The 20,810-nt window shown below is 42.6% G+C and overlaps 1 protein-coding gene across 1 annotated transcript in view; it reads left to right on the plus strand.

Moving 5' to 3' along the window:
• The first annotated feature begins 390 nt into the window (after positions 1 to 390).
• WIF1 (WNT inhibitory factor 1) overlaps positions 391 to 20,810 on the plus strand; it is a 47,373-nt gene continuing 26,953 nt past the window's right edge. The window contains exons 1-2 of the mRNA XM_074825456.1: positions 391 to 581; positions 690 to 829. Of these exons, the coding sequence (XP_074681557.1) occupies positions 443 to 581; positions 690 to 829 (279 nt within the window). The 5' untranslated portion in view covers positions 391 to 442. The remainder of the gene's footprint in view (positions 582 to 689; positions 830 to 20,810) is intronic.

Below are 20,810 nucleotides of genomic sequence, written 5' to 3' on the forward strand. Positions count from 1 at the left end.
CGCGCCGCACACGCCGGGTTCCTTCAGGCGGACGCCAGTTCCCCCCGCGATGCGCTGGTGCCTGTGGCGGGGCCATCCCGGCTGCCAGGGCGCCGGCGGTGCCCCTGCGGGGGACACATCGCGCGGGGGGACGGACGGACGGACGGACGGACACAGGCGGCACCTCGTGCGCAGCATGTGGCGGTCACGGGGACCCCGTGTCACGCCCCCCGTGCCGGAGCAGCCGTGGGTCACTCGCCGGCGCCGAGGCGGATTGCTGACGGCCGGACGGCGGGGGAAGGAGCCGCCCGCAGGCAGGGACGGGGCTGCAGCACCCCGCGGCCCGCCGCCCTCCCCCGTGCCCGCCCCGCCCCGCGCCCCCCTCCCGCCGCCGCCGGGGCCGCCCCGCGGCAGAGGGCAGGCTCGGCAGCGGCAGCGGCAGCCGGCGAGCGGTGCGCGGAGCATGGCCCCGGTCCCGGCGGGGCGGCTGCGCGCCGCGCTGCTCTGCGCCGCCCTCAGCCTCTGCAGCCTGCGGGCCGCGCCGCGGCAGCCCGACACGCTCTACATGTGGATCGGCGCCCAGCAAGCGCGGGTGCTCATCGGTAAGCGGGGCCGCTCCCCCGGGCCGGCGGCGGCGGGCGGCAGCGCGGAGCCGAGCGGGGCCCGGCCTGGCGGGGCTGCCGCCCATCGCGCCCCTTTGCCTTTCGCAGGCTTCGAGGAGGACATTCTGATCGTGTCCGAGGGGAAGATGGCCCCGTTCACCCACGACTTCAGGAAAGCCCAGCAGCGGATGCCCGCCATCCCCGTCGGTATCCACGCCATGAACTTCACCTGGCAGGCAACGGGACGGGTAGGTGCGGGGACGCGAGGGGCGGCTCTTCGGACCCGGGCAGGTGGCTTGGCTTTGGAACGGTCGAGGAAGCCTCTTCCAGGCGTGTCGGAGCGGCCCGCGCGTGGGTCGCCTGCCGTCGCGGGTCAGCGCCCCGCGGGGTGCCGGGTCCCGGGGCGCGGGCGGGAGGCGGGGGAAGCAAAGGGCGCTGGGGGGGGGGCTCGGGAGGCAGCGAGGAACGCGGCCAGATCGCCGGGAAAGTGTGCTTGAAGGTGGGATTGCGAAGTGCGTGAGAGCCGGGTGTCGCGGGCAGCGGAGGAGCCGGGAGGCTGGTGTGGCGCCAGCAGCCAGCCAGAGCTCACCGGGAAGACACCCCTTGCCTTTGCTTTTGATTACATTTTACCTGACAGTAGTTATGTGAAGGCAATTTTCTTTCAACTTTCCTTAGCTTATGGACATGTACTACAGGTTGTTCATTGATCTCTATTTACTAAAAGTGCACGCTTAATTTGTACTTCTGGTAAATAATAGTTCTCTCCTGTAGACTTAATTTTACCAAGCTTAATTGCAAAACCACGTAAATCTGCAGTGTATTGAATCCTTTGGATTCTTTTGCTGAAAAGATAAGAATGTATGACATTTTCATGAAGAAACATATGCATGACTTGACACACTGACAACATATGTTAAATTTGTATAAAGCTGACACATGATAGCATACATTATCATGGATACAGGAAAAAATAATTTTAACATAAAACTGATGGATAACATGAATTCATTTTTACAAGGCTGAACATTGACTTTATACAATAAAGAGCTTGGTGAAGATGAAACAATATTTACCTTGAAATATTCAGTGAAAATTGGTTGTATAATTCAGCTAATTGCAGCTTCACAAATTTGTTTGTGGTTTTAGTTGTTTTAAAATACTCTAACTACAGGACTTGTTTGGCTTTGAGGTGTTGTCTGGGGCCCTTGTAATTTTTTGCTGTCCTCACAAAGCCTTTGAGTTTAGGAAATGCTTCACCTCCTCTTTTAGAGAGGGAGGGGAATGTGGAGAGACAAAACTTACTCACAAAGTGACTTGCTCGAGGTCTTTGGCGTTCCAGTCCAGTTTTACAGAGAAAACAACTTTGTACGCCAAGGGTTGGCATTCAAATACCTAGAAATAATTAGGGTGTTTGGGGACTATATTTCTTGCTCCATTTCTCTGCCAGCTTCATTCAGTTGCTATCCATGATAACGTTACCTCTTTCTGGAAAGGAGGATTGAGATGTTAGACTGAATCCTCTCCTTCTTTTCTTGCCCTTCTTTCTTGTGCTCTCTTCTTCTTCCTTTGCTGCCTACAGGTGGCTCATTAGAAAAAGATGATTGTAACACAGATTTCAGTGAGAAGAGCCTCAGGCTTAAGGCAGCATAGACAAATATTCCCCTTGATGCAACTTGCAGGGTGAAATCCCTTCTCAGCAGCAGTAAAGCTGTTTAACCCATTATTCCTCCTCCTCTTTGCTGAATTACTGAATTCCTGTTAGACAAAACGTAATTAGTAAGTGAAATACCTAAATGGCTAAAGTAACATCATTGCACTACTCTGTTCCTAGAACAGTGTGTTAGCTTTCAGATATTTATGGGTCAAACAAGTGTTTGACTGAGAGACAACTGAGACACTCTGCATTTGCAGATTTTGTAATCTCATGTAGCTACTCCTTACAAGTTCATCTGTGTGTCCAGTCAATATAAACATTGGCACCCCAGTCTTCTGGTTGTGGATATTTAGATACTTATGCAGCTCTGCAGATGAGGAGCAGGATTTCAACCAGTAGCCTAAGCTAAGGAAGGAGTTTCAACCTCATAGTGTTTTAGGAGTTGGGGAAAACCAAACATACTTAGCATCCTAGATAAAATGTCTACTTTTTGGTATCACAAACAGTCGTGCTGGGTTTTACATCCCTTAGAGGTGTCTGAGTACAGCTGCCCGTTACTCACAGTTCTTGTTATCCTCTGTGGAAACCAGGGCACTTACTGCCCCTATGCCACCCAGCCCTTTACATGATGAGAAGGGACAGGAAAAAACATGAGTATTTCTTCTGTAGCCTGTAGGGCAACAACATCATTGCCCACAGTAGTTTTGCAAAGAGGAGTAGGATAAAAGTTATTTGTAGCAAAAGAACACAGTTTCTCCAGAACTTCCAGTATTTTATGAGGGGAAGAAATGAGTAAATTTTAACAGTTTTTTTCAGTGTTCTGTTTTGTTTTTAAGTATATGCGTTCTTAGAAGTTTCCATTGACATGTCCAGGAAAGTACTAAATACTTGCTACCTTTATTCTGGCAGAATACTTCTTTCTGGGAGTTTCCTAAGTCAGGGAAGGGAAAGTGGGAAGGGGAAGGGACAGAAGGGGAGGGGAGGAGAGAAGAGGAGGAAAGGGGAGAAGAGAGCAAGAAAAAAAAGGAAAAGAAATGGAAACTAGTACTCAAGATATTGAAGTACTAGACTTCTTTCTGTAAAACAACTGTTAACTAGCATACAGTTGACTCCTGTTTGGTAAAACTGAAATAATTTCTTCTGGGAGTCTTGTATCTTGTGCCTTATAGACCTCTGAACCTCGTACCCCACTTGGGATTTGAAGATGTTTCTCTAGGGCTTCAAGGTTTTGGCGCCTGTCCGTAATATATGCCACAGCCTCTAGCAGTAGCAAGACCTTTTTTGGGTCTGCAGATATCAGACTTCTGAGTAGGTACAGGAGATCCTGTCTATGTCATTACATGGTTCCTAGCCCTCATATCAACAAGATGGGGGAGTGCGCTTGCAGCTGGGTGGGTGTCTGGCAGGCAGCCAAGGTCAACCCACCACACCTGGGATCTCCAACAGAGTAGGGCTAAGTCTCTCTTCGACATGCACCTTGCATCCCTGTTTACACCTGTGGAAAGTGGGTAAAAATATCCTGTGGGTAGATTCCATCTACCTGGGATAAATAATGATCCAAGTTGTAGATGAGTAAATAATCCAGCCCAGGGAGTGGCAATACTTCTCAGTCCTGCACTGCTGCATATGTCCATATTCTATGCAAAAATGTCTGTTGAAAGCAACATTTTAAGGACTAGACTATATCTGTATTCTGTGTAAACTGAAGTGGTAAAAATCTGCTACATTTAGATGTTACATTTCTAATACAGTGGCCTTTGTGCCCTGGATACATTTTCTGTGGAAAAGATTTTGTATGGTAAACAATTAAAGCCATTTTCACTAGAAAACATTAACCAAAGAAAAGCCCGAGTTGCTTTTAGTCCTTAGTCCATCACTTCTAATTAATTAATTAGGATATATTAGGGGAAGCCCAAAATTTAAGGGTCTGAAGGTGCTGAATATGTGCTTTTTCTGTTGAAGTCAGGATGAGCCAGCAGTTACGAGAAGGCTAGAGTACTGCAGAAGGGGATTGTTATATTTTTATGCACTTTATGTTTTTACCTATGAATTTAAACGTAAGATTACAGATGTTATGCTCTCTTTAGAAAAAATGTAATCTGGATGAATCAGTAATTACAAAGATTGCTCCTTGATTTGAAAGGTTTAAAAAAGCAAAAATTGGTGTTAATGTATAGCATATGGTAGGCATCTGTGTAACCACTAGAGCTCACTGGTGTGCTTCTTGCTCTTACTCTGTATGGTTTTTACAAAAGAAAGAGTAACAACTTTTGGGAGTCTCATCCTCTGGGGAAGACTGCACTTAAAGACTTCTCAATGAGAGGGGAATAGACCCTATTATATTAACTAATGCTGCCGCATGTTTCACTATGTCCACCAGTGGAAGGTGCCAAAGATTGTAGTGATAACATCATCTCTACAGTGTTTAGGAATTTATGATAGGTATTTAAGCTCCAAATCCACAAAAAACAATATGTTTGCCTAACTTTCAGTGGGACTTCTGACAGCAATAAAATTAAATTCACATGTGAGTGAGTATTGGTGGGAGAGAACCATGTTAAAAAAAAAAGCACAGGAAGCAAGTGGTCAGTGACAGAGCAGCATCCAGGTTGATTTAATAGATGGGAGATGAAAAAAGAAACCAAAGAGCAACTTGGAATTTTTGTTCTGTAGCAGTCTCTGGTCTGATCCACAGAAACAATCAGTCTGGGCCACAACCCGCCCAGGCTACTTTCTTTCCTTCAGATATGGGAGAAGTATTTGGGGTCAGATGAATTATTGTAGCAGCTTACTTCCTACTCCCAACTGTCATGAGTACCCCACGGCTCCTCTCCTGTTGCACAGTTACATGCATGCCCATGATGTGACTCAGTCTGAATCTGAATACTCAGTCCTGTGCTGGTGCATGAATGGAATGTGGCCCATGGTACTGGAGGATGCATGTAGAGCACAAGGGGATCTCATGGTGCATGGATATCTCATGTAGATTGAGTGCTAAAGATATATCCAGCCTTGTGCTGCTGGATGCATGCCGTTTTGCGATATGGCAGTGGTGGTTCTGCTCTGTGACGGGAGATATGCATGTGTGTACCAGGGGATCAAGTGCTGAGGAAAGGTCTTTGGTCTGGGAGTACTTCTGGCCACAAGAGCACAAGTGTCAGGAGATAAGGGGGCATCCCAGCATGTAGTCCTCAGGGCCCCTGAAAGAGGCAATTGGACCTGTCCCTAATGGAAGGACTGGGTTACTCCTGATCAGAGTTATTGGTAACCTTCAGTAAAGCAAAAAGATGCCCACCTCTTAAGAAGAGGGAATATACGTAATCAGTGCATTTTATAGCATCATTTCTATATTGTAATGTGGAGCTTAGGAGTGGTACATAATTACAACTCCTGGAGGCTAGTTCTGATCTCAGCAATGTGACCATCAGCCCCGAATAGCTCAACTGATTTCTGTAGAATTACCTTATATTGCTGAGACATAGTCCGACCGTGAAGATGAAATGGAATATCCAGCTATGCCAGGAGAAGTTTTGTTTCCTTGCCCAAAGGAAAGCTAAGAGACTACCAATTTTAAGGCATTATCGGTGCAATAGGGTGCTGCATCCAAACATCACTGTTTCCCTGATAAACTGAAAGGAAACAAAAACCAGTGAATTTCAAAACATGTAATTCTTCAAAGGAAACTTTTCTTCAAAGAGACTGCTGAACTTTTTGTAAATATCTTATTCATACCCAGTTGTTACAGTGATGCTTTTCAGATTAAAAAATGTGTCATATGCACAATTTAGGGTTTTTTTTCCAATAAAAGTATGGCTGTTCTGGAAGTTTGGTCAAGGCAATCATGTAAACTCACACTCTCGGGATTTACAGTAGTACCTTCACTGCGGTTTCATGTCACCAAACAGAGGAAAAACTTTGTTTTCTGACCTCTGTACCAAAATTTCCATGTGGAATGTGAAGATGTTTACATACTGTGAGCATGATTTTTAGACAGGGGCTTCTCATATCGAGAGCACAGCTCCAAACCTTTAATATTTAGATTCTGCTCAGCTGTGGTATTTTGCATCTCAGTGTTGTAGACATGCCACCAGGGATCAAAGTAATGCTGTAGAGATCCCACTTTCTTAGTAAAGCAGGCATGTGCCAGCCATCTGTTGTATCTGCTGATAGAAAACAGCAGTAAAGTTTCTCAAAGTTTTGCCAAGAAGAAAAGGGGGGGATTTATTGCTTAGCAGAGATGAGTTACAAGGCACCTTGTAGTGTAAGCTACATCTGGTTTCCATAGTAATTTACATGGTATATGTGTAAACTACACAATTACTCTTTTTACACAGCAGTGTAAAGCTGCACTAAATAAACCATTCTTCAAGATTTTCATTGTTTATCCTTTCTGTAAATATTCTAATACATTTTTAACAAAAAAATCTCAACAAAATATTTTCCACTACTTTTACAGTAGTAGCTGCATTGTACAACATAACTGTTGAAAACCACTGAAACTAACAGGACACTCCAAGCTTCAAGACTATATTTTGTGAAAACATACAGATTTCTCTCCCCATGTTACTAACAGTTTTTCTGAAAGCTGTGTTGCTTTCCTCTTCTTTGTGGAAGTGAAAATGTTTTCTGTCAGCATCACCTCTTTTTTACAGACAGTTCTCCCAAGTATGTTCTTAGTGGTCTGAAGTTAATGCTGTTACAAGTAATGTCATGGAGTAAAAAATAAGAACTAACCATAATGAGAACTAACTGGAAGAATTTCAGATTTATTTAGCTTCTTCTGTTGGTATCATGCTTTCCAAAGAGGTTTTTCTGGGTAGCTACGAGTATGAATTACTTGCTTCTAGCCAAAATAAGTGTAAGAAAACACACTCTTCCCAGGGCATGCACATATGTAAAGAATACATTATGACCCAGAGTCTTCAAAGCAGCGATATGTAGTAGCTGCTTGCATCATGTTGAACAGAATTTTAAGTATTGTATACCTTATCTCAGAGCAATGAGTTCCTGATTAGTATTTTTAAAGCTTTCAAGAAAATGCATCTCAAAACCTTTTTTGTTTCGCCTTCCTGTGGCTTTACACTTGGCTTGACAGGGTTTGTTCTTCGTTTAGTTTCCTTTTTGTGCACAAATTCTACCTTTTGAAAGACGTTACTTTACTTCCATTAGTCTCTTTTATTCTGCTGTTCAACCATGTTGGTTTTTTTTGTTTTGCTGGCGTTTTTTTTTTTTTTGTTTGCTTGTTTGCTTTTTAGCAGTTTATTTGTTCACCAGACTGTAGCCCAGACATGTTGGAAAGATGTTGCAGTCACCCAAAATGCACAGCAAAGAACGGACAGTTGCATTGCAATACTTAGTCTTTCCATAACAAAACACATAGTGTTCTCAGCAGTGAATTATATAAAATGTAGTAGATGTCTGTTGCTGCAGGGGTATATTTCAGTAAAGGTAGAAGATAGCTTTATTGGTATTTTCTGTTACATAAATGGCTTTTTTTTTAATTGTAAATGGAAGAAACACAAAATCAATCACATTTTGAATAGGTTGTTGAATGCACAGTTAACTTTCCATTTTTTCCCTTCTGTTTGGTTTGTAGAGACTGCCATTTTGAAATCTTAATTGTAATAAACTGTGATTGTAATAAAATATATGTAATAATGTAATGAAAGACTGGCTCTTCTTATACAAAATAAAGTTGAGATCCATGTACTAAAAGCGCCTGGGCTATCTGTGACAGTTTGAGCTGAGCTAATCGTACAAAGAAACAGAAGTCCTGCTCAATGAGTAGGTATGCATTGAGATCAGATGTGTTTTCCCCTTGGGTAGCACCCTAGCAGATGATGTGTGTGCACTGACAGTCCTACAGGGCCTCTGTCTGCATCACTGGTCCTCCCAGGCTCTAATGAGACCTGTCAGCCTGTAGAAGAACCTGCAGAAGATTCGCCTCTTTCCTTACACATACTTCGTAGAAGAAAGAGCTAAATGGGGAAAAACATGACATATCCTCAGACCTCTATGAGGCATGTTCCCATCTCATCATGGCCCTTTCCCTGGACTGACTCCGGTATGTCCATGTCTCTCTTGCACTGGGGAGCCCAGGACTGGACCCAGCACCCCAGGTGTGTCTCACCAGTGCTGAGCAGAGGGGAAGGATCACCTCCCTCAACCTGCTGGCAACGTTCTGCCTGATGCAGCCCAAGAGGTTGTTGGCCGCCTTTGCCACAAGGGCACATTGCTCATGGTCAACTTGGTGTCCATCAGGACCCTCATGTACTTTTCTGTCAAGCTGTTTTGCAGCTGCTTGGCCCCCAGCATGTATTGGTGCATGGGGTTGTTCCTCCCCAGGTGCAGGACTTTGCACTTACCCTTGTTGAACTTCATGAGATTCCTGTCAGCCCATTCCTCCAGCCTGTCAAGGTCCTTCTGGATGGCAGCACAACCTTCTGGTGTATCAGCCACTCCTCCCAGTCTTGTGTCATCTGCAGACTTGCTGAGGGTGCACCCTGTCACAACGTCCAGGTCATTAATGAAGATGTTAAACAGTATGAGACCTAGTATCAACCCCTGAAGTACACTACTAGTGACCAGCCTCCAGCTGGACTTCGTGGTGCTGCTACTAACCCACTGAGCCTGGCAGTGCAGCAGTCCATCTCACTTACATAAATTCCACTTCCTCACTACTTCTGTGGGGATGTTGTGGGAGACAGTGCTGAAAGACTTACTAAAGTCAAGGTAAACAAAATCCACTGCTCTCCTGTCATCCCCTAAGCCAGCCATTAACACAAAATGGGCCAGGCAGGAACCCAAAACTGAGACTGGATTGTACAATGAAGCAGCAAACCAAAATCTGCCTCAGAAAAAGTAATATAAATAAAGCAAAGACAGTGATACTGTTGTACAGAGGCAATGAGAAGACTTTATCCAGCTATACTGAAATCCACCATAGTATGTGGATTCATAGTCCTTTCAGAAAGACCACTTAGCTGCACAAAAATGCTGAGGAGGAGTTACTCGACAAGTCTGTCTGACTTGGAGAAAGGCACATGCGGAATAGAAATGCCTTAGTAAAGGCTCACAAAGATTTGGGGTGGATTTTTTTCAGCCAAACAACAACAAAACCCCTGGTTGTTTTGCATCTAATATGAAAGTTTGCTTTGTTTTGCAACCAACTGGTGGAATCCAGCATGTTTGGCCGTACAAGGAAAAAGTGGGCAATTACCTTCCAGCTGCTTCAGCACTTGCTGCCATCACTGCCAAATACTTCAATAAATAACTTAGAGACCAAACACCGCTTTCAGAGCTGGTTCCACAAATCCTCTGAAGTTGCCCCTTAGCCTGGATAAACAGCTAGCTAAACCCAACCGATCCTAAAGGAAATAAATATGCCTGACATCAAAGCTGGCGATCACCCAGCCTCAGGTTTTGGCCCATCACCAGGGAAAACAAACTCCCCAAACAGCAGCCCACTAATGAGAAGACCTGTCACCACCTCTGAGCACTGAAGCATAGAAACCAGTAGCAAGAGCAGTGGAGCCAGCCTTCACAATGATGGCTGGCCAGAGAAGGAGAGGGCAGGCTCTTGGACCATCCTGATCATCACAGAATGAGTTCAGAGCTTTCAGTACTGCGATTATGAACCTATTTTTTTTTTGAGAACACGAGGAAGACATGGAGAGATCACAACTTGTTGATGAGCAGGAGAAGATAGGCTCTCCCTGCAATGTTTTCTACTTGCTCTCAATTTGCAAATCTGTGAATATTGATATAGTCAATGGGAATCTGAGACTAAAAGCCACATAAGCAAATAATCAAGTCCACTGAACACCTTCAGTAAGGAGTACAAGTACCAACTTCAGCCTGTTCCTTTTAAACTGTAATAAACACTGCTTTCATTTTTCCAAGTTTGAGCCTTAGCCAGTTCTCTTTCTTGCAGAGGTTCTGGGAAATAAATTGAACTGTTGAAACAGAGTCCATTTGAGTGACCAGGTTGAAACAATTTTTTCCTTGTGAAGCCACAGATACATCAAATAGCTGCAAGCAGCTATGTGCCTGGAGTCTTCCACACAGGGACCTTCAGGGAGAACAGGCAGGTTGCACAGCAGAACACACCGGCATCTACCAGAGAGGAAGGAGAGGCAAAATACAGTTACCTGGGTCTGTAATCACAAGCAACAGATGAAATGCATAGCCATATTAAGAGTTGGGAAATAATTTACTAGCAGGGCATGTTGACCATTACCTTGGTTGAGTTATTTTTTTGGTTTGGGCTGAGGTTTTTTTATCTCCTTCCTTTCAGTTTTGCACAGGAACATCTATTCAGATTGCCCAGGGATGATGAGATTTCTGTATTGTCAAAGAAGCGTAGCTGAAAACTTATGACCCAACATGTTGCTCCTCTCCAGTCAGACCTGTGACCTGTTGGTATTAGCTACACGGTGGAGAAGCCTATACTGTCCCTTACAGACAGAAATTAGAGGCCTTCATCACATGAAGAACCACTTGGGTTTCACATTTTTACTTGACATAACAGTAGTTTTCCTTTGATGGGACAAAGTCTGCACCTTGTCCTGCCCACTAAAGGAGTTCACATTTGAATTGTGTCAGTGTGAATACCCTGTTTAGTAAATGAACCCTTTTTAATTGTCCTGCCAAACATTTGCAGTCAAATAAACTTGATAATTTATATAGTTGCTGCCATGGTGCCATTGTTACTATGATTTGTTTAGACAGCAATTAATTGAAACCTAACAGTATAATTACAAGATTTACAATATTCCTGAGTATTTAACTTATATAGATAAGACCTTTATCCATCCAAAAGTAAGGTTTTCTCATCCTGTAAAGTACAACCAAGCAGTGTAAGTTCATTCAATTGAATTAATGGGGAAATATTTAAAAGGAAATCTGAAAATTTGCTGGCAGGAGGAATGGTTACCTGGAGGTATAGAGCTCGCAGCCTCTGCAAGTTCTCGTGAAATCTTTATTTCTCCACCTCTCCCCAACCCCACTAACTGCAACAGAAATTTCTGTTTCAAGGTTTGTATGTTTCTTGTCCCTGTCTGCAAAGATTGAGATAACTGCAGTAAGGTCTTTCCCCCCATGTTGATTTAGAGCAGGTGATGGAGCGTACCCAGGTTCTTCAGGATTTCTTCCCTTCCCCAGGCCAGAGGCCTCATGAAGAGTGGGAAGCAGAAAGCCAGTTTTGTGAGAGATGGAAAGAAAGGATGGCCATTGCCCTTTGGTGAAAGTGATATTATGAAATTCTTCCCTCTCTGATTCCGTTGTAACCACTCCCCACCAAAACAGAAGAGGACCGCCAAACTAACCCTCTCTGCTCTGAGGAGAGACTTGTGCCAGTCTCCTGCTTGTGCTGTGACTGGTTATTTCACCCAGGAGAGGGGAAGATGGAGGAAGCAGCCAGTCCGCAGGGGCTTCCCTAAGTGTGGTGAGACATAGAAAGGAGGGCTGGAGCTTTTCTTATAACCTGAGCAGAATTTCTTGAACTGATATTCGATTATGAGAGTTTGCAATACTGTTTCACACATCATATTTTGCCTTGGCAACAAATACGGTTTTGCTGCCCCAGCCACATTCACAGGACAGTTTAAATGCGTAAGTATCTACTCTGACAATTTATCAAGCAGCAGAGAAGTTTAGGTGAAGCTTGCTTTTTATCTCTGATTATAGACTTCCAGATAAACCAGATTTAGTAGTGGTATACTTAAATTAGTTCCTGTGGTAAAGTCTAAGTTATATTTCTGGCAAGCACAAGATGAGCTACTGACCACTCTCAATAGAAAATATTTGAAGACGTTTCTTTGAAAAAGCAAAAAGCCTTGGATTAAAATTTGTACAAACTGCATGTTGAAAACTCAACCATTAAACATACCATAAACAAACCAGAAACATACCTTTCAGTATATCATGGAAAATGGACCTTCTAACTGAGGTGCATTGTTCACCTGTTCTTCAGAAGTATGGTAATAGCCTACAGATAAATGGTAATTTTTCTGAAAAGAGATTTCTTCTACTTTAAAAATCTGCATTTGAAAACTTTTGTGGATATTTGCGTATGAACAGCATGGCTTGGGCTTGAGAGTTTTTTCCATGCACGTTACCCCCCAAAAAATTTCTAATGAGCCTTGTGATCAGCAAGTTGTAGCATTCCAGTTCCTGCCACCCCTAATTCATGCGTATCTCAGTTTGTTAAATACAATTGAAAGGTTACAGCAACAAACTATTGCATTAAGGTAGTTGGCCTTCATGTGCAAGCATTTTTTCCCTAGACCTCTGCGTGTCTTGTACTGCACAGCTTGCAACTGTGTGGTTTACTGTGTATCTGCATATTAACGTGTCCAGTTGACTTAATGGGCCAGATTTTCAAAGACTACTCAGTGTTTGCAACAGCCATTCACTCTGAGGAAACCTGCAGGACTTCAGCACCAGTTCTCTGGTTGTGTAAGAGTCACAGTTACAGAAGAAGCTGCATGATGTTATGTCTCATACATGAGAATTAGTATGGGCTCATGTGCTTAATGATGTTTTAATGTCCTGTAAAACCAGAGATCATGTACTTAATGAGGTTTTAATGTCCTGTAAAAACAGAGACAGAGTTAAGTCTGTACATACAGCATTATTCACTGGTATTTCCTGATTTTTGACTGTTTAACTGGATACCTTAAGACTTCTTGAAACTTTTTTTTTAATTAACACAAGTGGATTTTGTAAAGCATTTCCTCAGATTCCTAAAAAAAAAAAAAGATTGAAAGGTAGAAAGGATTAGGAAAAAACTCCAATTTGTTCCTCAGACATTTAAAAGTTTGAAAATAGTTTGCATATTGCTTAAACTTAATTCCATTGTCTAGACAGCAGTGTGTCTCTTCTCTCTGAGCGAGGCAGAGACGGGATCTCATTCCCTGCACCCTGGGGAGGGTGTGGGAGTTCCTCCTCCCAGCAGAGCTGCTCCTGAGCTGTACTTGCACGGTCCTTCCCTGGTGCCTCTTAGGAGATCCACATGAGGGAGCCCATATGCTATGTGCACCACCGGAACGGCAAAGGCTGTTGGAGGAGAGTTGAGATTCTCTTGATTCAGGAGTGCACAGTCTGGTTTGCCTGAGCACCTCATGTGAAAAAGCATTAGAGCGTGGGCCTCACCTTTGCACCAAAGCAGCATCATCCTCAGCTGAGACAGGTCATACCCTGACTGGTGATTTCCTCACTGGCAAATTATATGTATGGCTGGTATGATCACAAAAGCCTCCTGGTGCAACATCCTTGTTCAGTTTCTTCTGTAAGACTCTGTACAACATTTTCCTAAGATGTGCCAAGACAGCCACTTGAAAACAGATGTGTAACCTATCCTCAATTCAGCTGCACAGCACACCTAAGCATGGCACAGTCAGAAAAGTGGCACTTGGCTTGTCTCACTTTCCCGAGAGGTATGTTATATTCCATTTAAAGAGTACAGCTCCCTGGCCACGTTTCAGAAACGTGTTTGTAATCTAGTGTTGCTCCAAAGAAACCTGTCAACATGAACTGCCTCAAGCTGAAAAACATGACAAACTGGAGTCAACTGGAATTATTCCCTATGTATAACCTTAATGAACTATAGCAAGATATTTCTGAGGGTGGGATCATGTGTTTGGATTTTTCATTTTTCTCAGAGATAAAAAGCCTTGTGGCCACTTGATGGCTCTGGTAGTGCCATCAGGAATGCGCATGTTCTATCCAGGTGCAGGTTCTGTTGGTTTCAGCAGAGCATTGAGGAACCATCTTCTCACTAATGATTCTCAGCTTAGCTACTTCCCCACACCAGGATAATGAAATTTGATGTCTGCCAATGGCACAGGAACAATTTGCCTCACTTCCAGTGCCTTTCCCCAACAGCTTCAGCCAGGCTAGCAGCTGACACCATGCCTTCCTCTTTCCTATGCCTGATCACACATTTCTATTCTCTTTCTTGTGCCAGTGCTGATGGGGCCGCTCAGGGAGCTGCTCTGGCTGAAAACTAGTCCTGCAGAAAGAAGTGATTGATTTTTAACTCAATCTGCTGTTTTGGTTAGTTCATCACATGGCCACGTCCGAAGAGGATAGGACTGTGACAGCACAGTCTTAGGCTGCCTTGAGCTGTCCTGGTGCAGTCCCAGTACTGTGAGCTACAGAAAATGTGGCAAATCAAATCAAAGCAAACAACTCCCAAACACCAAGCATCTTCTAACCGGCAGAAATTCAAACAGAACCAAACACAATTGACTCAGCTGACTGGTATCACAGAGAGTCCCGCTGCAGATGACAGGGAGGGTTTGATCCACAGGCTGCTGTGCCGAGCACTGCATTTCTGTGCCCTGTAGTGACGCAGAGAGCAGATCTGAAAGCTCAGCAAGGTCTTTCTGCCCCAGTTTCTTTCTTCCTGAAAGTACCATGGACTCCACTCAGCCAGAGCTACTCAGTTCATTTAGTCAATAAAGGCTGGTTTGGGGGATTTGGAGAACCTCCAGCAGCCTTTGACTCCAGCAGAAGTTAGGATTGTCAGTACATCTGGGATGTATTGAGAGACAGAAAGGACAATTGGACCTTGGTCTGCAAGAGCAGACCAGATTTACCGTAGCTGTGTGTCAAGGAATAAATTACATCTCGGATCTTAACAAAACTCTTTAAATCCAAATGGGGCAGTTATCTCAAAGCAGAGTATAGACTTCTGCTGTCAGAAGTCCATATGGTTTTTCATCAGAGGTAAATTTGGACTTGGGAAGGTCCACACATTCGTGTCTGAAGCTGAACTGTCCCAGTGGCATTTTCTCTAATAAGAATGAGGTTAGGGTCTCTGCAAAACATTATTCTGGGGAACTGTGAACTGCTGGCCCTCCTTGTCAGTATTTATACTGATGGATGATAGGTCACATTATCCAGAGTGAAAAAAAACAACAGAAGGATGTAGCTTTCCAAAAATAAACTTCATACCTTCATTCCTGCAAAGGGTTCATCTGGAAGCTCAGCTTGACCCTGACTGTCATAACTCTTCCTAATTTCTTTCATCTTCCTTGAATGGAGAATTGCCCTTGTCATGCCAGTACTCCTGTATCAGAACACTGCTTTTGTCTTTCACCAAGTTCATCTGCACAAAATTTTTAACCTAGAAAGTGCCAGGACCATTTCTTAATCCCATTGAAGAAAGGGACCATAGCAGAAGGAGAAGAAAGGAAAATCAAAATGGCTCTTTGCCATGTTCATCATCTGAATCCCCTCTAAAGAAAGATTGGGACAAGAAGAAAGGGAAGGCAAGAAGGACAGACCTTGAAGAATAGGAAGGGATTGGTACAGTAGCAGTGGCTAGGGGCAGAAGAAAGACATTTTTGATGAGAGAGTTTCTCCAAATAACTGTTCCTAAAACTCAGTGAAACAATACCAATTGCAGAGAAGCGTCTGTGTTCAGCAGTGCAGCGCATGTGCCACAGTGAAATTCAGGACTCGACGCCTCTCTGGAGCGTGACTTTGCTAGCAAACCAACGCAGAGAAAGTCAGCAGAGTCTAGGCCACGTGAAGATGCCTGCGCTGCGAATAGACTCCATCTGCACCCAGGGAGAGAGGGAAAGGCAGTTCAAGACAACAGGTAAATCAGACTCTGGCTGGGCTGAATTTTCTTCTGCAAGTGCTGATCTCTCTCCTCTGAGTGTACAGGAAGTCGAGGATGAGCTGGCTTTAAAGCAGATGATTCATTTAAATGGTGGGAAATACACTGGGCTGTTCTGGACCTTAACTCAAAAGACTAAACCCTGTAAGACTGGTACTGTAACCCAGGGATGAAGCTGTGTGGACCCTGCCTATGGAAACAATCTGAAAGACAGAAAGGTTATTTGTAGAAACCGTTCAGTTTCTTATCAGAAACTGGGAATAAGGTAATACTTCCCTGCTTTACTATGAAGATAAGTCCATCTAGCTTTGAAAAATTCAAAGTATAGTTATGGAGGACATAAATATGTGGAGGCCTGCGTGTCAGTCATGTATGTCCACATACTGGGGTCTTGTCTCAGTAGACAAATCAGTGATTTCAAGTACAACAGTACAACAATAAACACCAAAGTTCATTTTCAGACACACTGATCAAACATTCTATTTAAATATCAAATTTAGTTATTCTTTCACGGTAGTGTCTAGAATTTGCTTTGGTCAATGACAGCCTGTAAAACAAGAACAAAATTATTCTGTATATTCACAAAAAAAGGCATTTGAAAAATCCATGCAGCGGATGTTAAAAGAGAGCAGTGTTAAAGAAGTTTTTCTAACAACTAGTCAGGAAAGAGTTGAATTTTTTTCAAAACCTTTTCACCATAACTTTTAAGCACTCATTTGCTTGGAATACAAGGCTAAAGACCGTTATCTATTGAGCAGTAGATAAAGAAACTCAGAGGTGCTGCAAACTTTCTGTCACTTGGGTATACAAAAATGGAAGCGTCCCCACTTGAGACCCTAGAAGGGCTCCAGTATGACAGAAGCTGCTGTGAGATTTCATAATTTTTGACAAAGTTAATTGCTTACATTTTGGGGAGAGATATTTATTATGCAGGAGTGCCAGTTAAAGCCAAGAGTGAAACACATGGACTCAATAAAGGCACAATTATGTGACCTTTGCTGTTTGCCATGCTTTTAACTTGTGTAAGTTATTGATTACACTTTCATGAGATCATAATCAGAAGGTTGTTCTTTGGTAATGGCGTGCTAGAGGAGCTTTAACCTCAACTTCAAAGCTGTCCTGTGAGTCTTAAGAACAAAGAGTTGGAAGTTTGAAGAATGGCCAAAATGAATCTCTGTGCATTATCCATGTTTACCACCATGCAAGAGGTGGATTACGTTATTCTTCAGCTGTGAAATTTCTCTTCTCACGTCAGATGAGCCACCATCTCTAAGGTTTACATTTGTGCTTTTTAAAGTATTCTGTTTAATTAAATGTAGTGTCTGCTCAGATCTCTGTCATAACTAGTCTAAATGCTTGTTAGTGCAATCATTTCCCTAATTATAGAAGTTTTATTGAAATTATTTGACATTCTCTGAAAATAATTTTCAGGCTAATTTATTAATTATAAATAAATCTATCCAGATCCTGAAACTGCAAACAGTCTATAATCTATGTAAAGATGCACTCCCAGGACCAGCCAGCCAAGGTTTTCACTTATTTTTCAAGCTGTGAGGGGAAGAAAATAACCTCTCAGTTTATTCTCAGTGTAGATAGAGCCACAGGTTGCAGGTGCCAGTAGCAGACCTGTACAGCATTGTTTTGTTAGGAACTAATCTGATGAGACAGTATTTTTTTTTTTTCTCTAAGGAGCAGTAATAATTTCCCCTTTTTTATTAGCCTTAGGAAATTGGCATTTTGAACATCCCTGATCATGAAATCTCCTCTGAAGAGAGCACTGATCTTTTGTTGAGTGACAAAAGAATGAATTAGCCCTTGCTGTGCCAGAACAAGAAATAACTTCTCAGGAGAATAACTTCTAGCATATCTCAGGATACCAGAAAAATATGCTTCATTAAATATTTGAAGATAATGAAGGCTTGTGTATCTTTTATTTTTTTTTATCTGAACTCTTAGTGCTATTTCTCTTTTTGGTGTATTGCTTGCTTCTCCTTCCTTTCCCAAAGCAGAGTTATCTAATTTTCATCTGTCAGGCATAGGAGAAAACAAACTAAAGGAAACTGGTGTACCACGTGTACATTCCAGCCTGGTTCATGCTGAGAAATATTATTCCTTGCTAGAGATTTTCAGGGTGTAACTAACTGTGCATATTTATCAAAACCCTAATGATTTTGTCTCCTTTTAGCTTAATTTTCTCAAAAGTAACTCTAGTGAAGCAGTAATAAAATATGTTACAGAAAATCTGTTAAACAAGAAAATGTCTAAATATGTGCTCTCTTGCTTTCTCTTTTGTTTCTGAATAAAGCAAGGTAGAGGAGGAGTGAGAAACTCCAAGACTTTCCTCAACAAGGAGCTGTAAATTTGTTGTGACTGTTTTTTAAGAAATCCTGCATGCCACACGACTTTGCATCAGTGTACTTGTACTTACCTGGAAATTGCTGTGGATCTCTTTGCCTGGATCTCTTTGCCTGTACGCTGCTTTCCGAGGCATTAGCCTTGTGGAATGGCCCCACTGTCCCCATTGCAGCTACCTACTGCATCAAAGGATTGACTCAGATCTAAACCAAAATCATATTTTCATTAGTGAGCTAATGATGGACAGGAATATGCAATAGGCATGTGTTTGGCCCTCTGTTTCAGGTAGCCTGCTTTTCCTGCACATGAGGATGAGTTTCAGAGTTAACGGTCTGCTGGTGTACTTGGATTTGTCCTTTTCACTGGTGTCCCTCTTGAACCCCACTCTTTCTGCCAAGCCCTTCAGCTTCCACTCTTGGGTTGGTTTCAAATGACCTCTTCAAATGCTAGAGGGCTTCCAGAGCTCAAGGCCTAGTGAGAGAAAATAGCAGCTCAAAATGACCAGGTAGCCACCCTGTTTCCCATGTCTCCCAAAGAGCAGACAACTGTCAGAAACTCAATTGCTAAACGTAATCTAAATCTATTACTTTGGGGCCTCACCAAACTTCTTGACAGTGATTTCTTCATATTACTTATCTTTACAGAAATTCTTTTCTCGTTACTTGGAGGAAAGGCTAATGTATTTTGCAAAGATTTCTATCCATCTCTCCTGTGCAAGGCATTCTTGGAAGCCTGCAGTGTCACCTTTCAAAATCTAGGGCTCCTTTTGATAGTAACCAAGAAATTTCTCTATTCAGCTTTCTGAATCACTCTGTTGGGGGATCTGATCTGCCATCCACAGTCTCATGCCACAGGAGATATTAAGCACCAGTTAGTCATCTTCCATTGACAAAATCAGAGAGTTTTTGTACCATTCTTCTTTTAAAAGCAATAAACCACAAGTGGTTATTGTTGAAAGTTGCATGCAGGGATTCACTCCATTGTTACAATAGTCTTCCTCCTCATGCGTGGATTTTCTTCAGTCTTCCACAGTTTTCTTAATGTGAAGAAAGCAGGCCTAAAACAGGCTCTGCAGAGTTGTGTGCATTTCACCACAGCATTGTGTAATTAACACTGTCACATAATGTATTTTTTTTTGAGGTTGCCCATTTTGCTGAATTCTAGTTTGGGTCCTATTTTAGAAACACCAAAATATCTCTATTTTGCCTTTTGTGTGCATCTCTGCTTTCGTTAATCCTTCTGCTTCAGTTCATTCCAGTACACTTAGCAGCTGGTACTGGAAAATGGGCGGGTTATCCTGTCTTCTGTGTAAATTGGTTTTCTCAGTGTGTTTCTGTATCACTTCATATTGTTAAGCATGTGTGCCAGTTTGGGACTACTTAGTGAGGTTGATGGCAAGTCTCTTTGGGTGTCACACTGAAGTGCAAAAAATGGTTTACACACTCTGTGAAAGGACCAATTAACAGGTAAGGCAAAGCTGCCTTTCCTAGCAGAAAAATAAAACCTTGTAGGCAGACAGTTTATTATCTGCTTGTCTAAGGAGGCATTATGTGTCATTATGTTGTTCATTACAGCAGTGTCTAGACTGCACTGCAGTAACAAAATGTGTTGCTGACATACATACTCATACCCTGGCCGGACTCCTTCAATAGCCTGGTACGCACAGTACGGCTATGGCCTCTCCTCTTTGTTGAAATTAATCTCATTTTGCTTCATGCTTCATCGTGGAAAATAGACGGACCAACTTCTCTGACCTAATGCAGTTAATATCTTGGAGAAGCAATGGTGCATGCTGTAAACACCTAACAAACACATACATTGCCTCACTTTGTGATTTTATTTATGGCATATGCAGCTGTGAGCATCTGCTATGGATAATGCATGCTAGAATCTTCTAGTGTGTGCGCGTAGCCAGAAATATCCATGGATCTGGGATAAAAAGGAACTTTTTTGATGAATTTCTTTATTTAAATGTAGAAAATTTGCATTAGTGTATATTTGTCATTTAATTTGTAACATAATAGAACATTTAGCATTGATCTCTTTAAAATAATGAGAAGAAAATATAGTTAATTTCTTACATCCACTTGCAAAGCTAACACACATTCTCTTTTCTTTGTTAGAAAGGCTGAAGATTTCATTAGGTTATTGATCTGTGACATACAACAGTTTAAGCTATTCTGCTTTACTTCTTACTTCCAATCCTACATCATCTTTCATGTAAAATGAAGAAAACATAAAGCATATTCCTGTGAATGCTTTGATTAAATATGAAACAAAAACAAGGTATGCACAACATGGCACCTGAGTGATAAGAAAACTCTAATGCAGTAGATCTTGTACTGAGGAGTGGAGTTCTGTAGGAATTTTAAGTGTATATCATTTAAAACCAAACTGCCGACAGATGTTTGCTACAATACTTGTTAGAGGGCTTCATTATTTTTATAACCTCTTAAATTCCTCTGATTTATAGAAAACAGCCATTTAAACTCCATAAAAGTTAATCCCAACCATGGAATTATTTGCCTAAAACGAAATTTCCTCCCTTTGCTGAGGGCTTTGCCCACATGGGGAACTGTTAAAGGGCAGC

Source organism: Strix aluco, chromosome 5, assembly GCF_031877795.1.
Source record: "Strix aluco isolate bStrAlu1 chromosome 5, bStrAlu1.hap1, whole genome shotgun sequence".
Classification (NCBI taxonomy): Eukaryota; Metazoa; Chordata; class Aves; order Strigiformes; family Strigidae; genus Strix; species Strix aluco.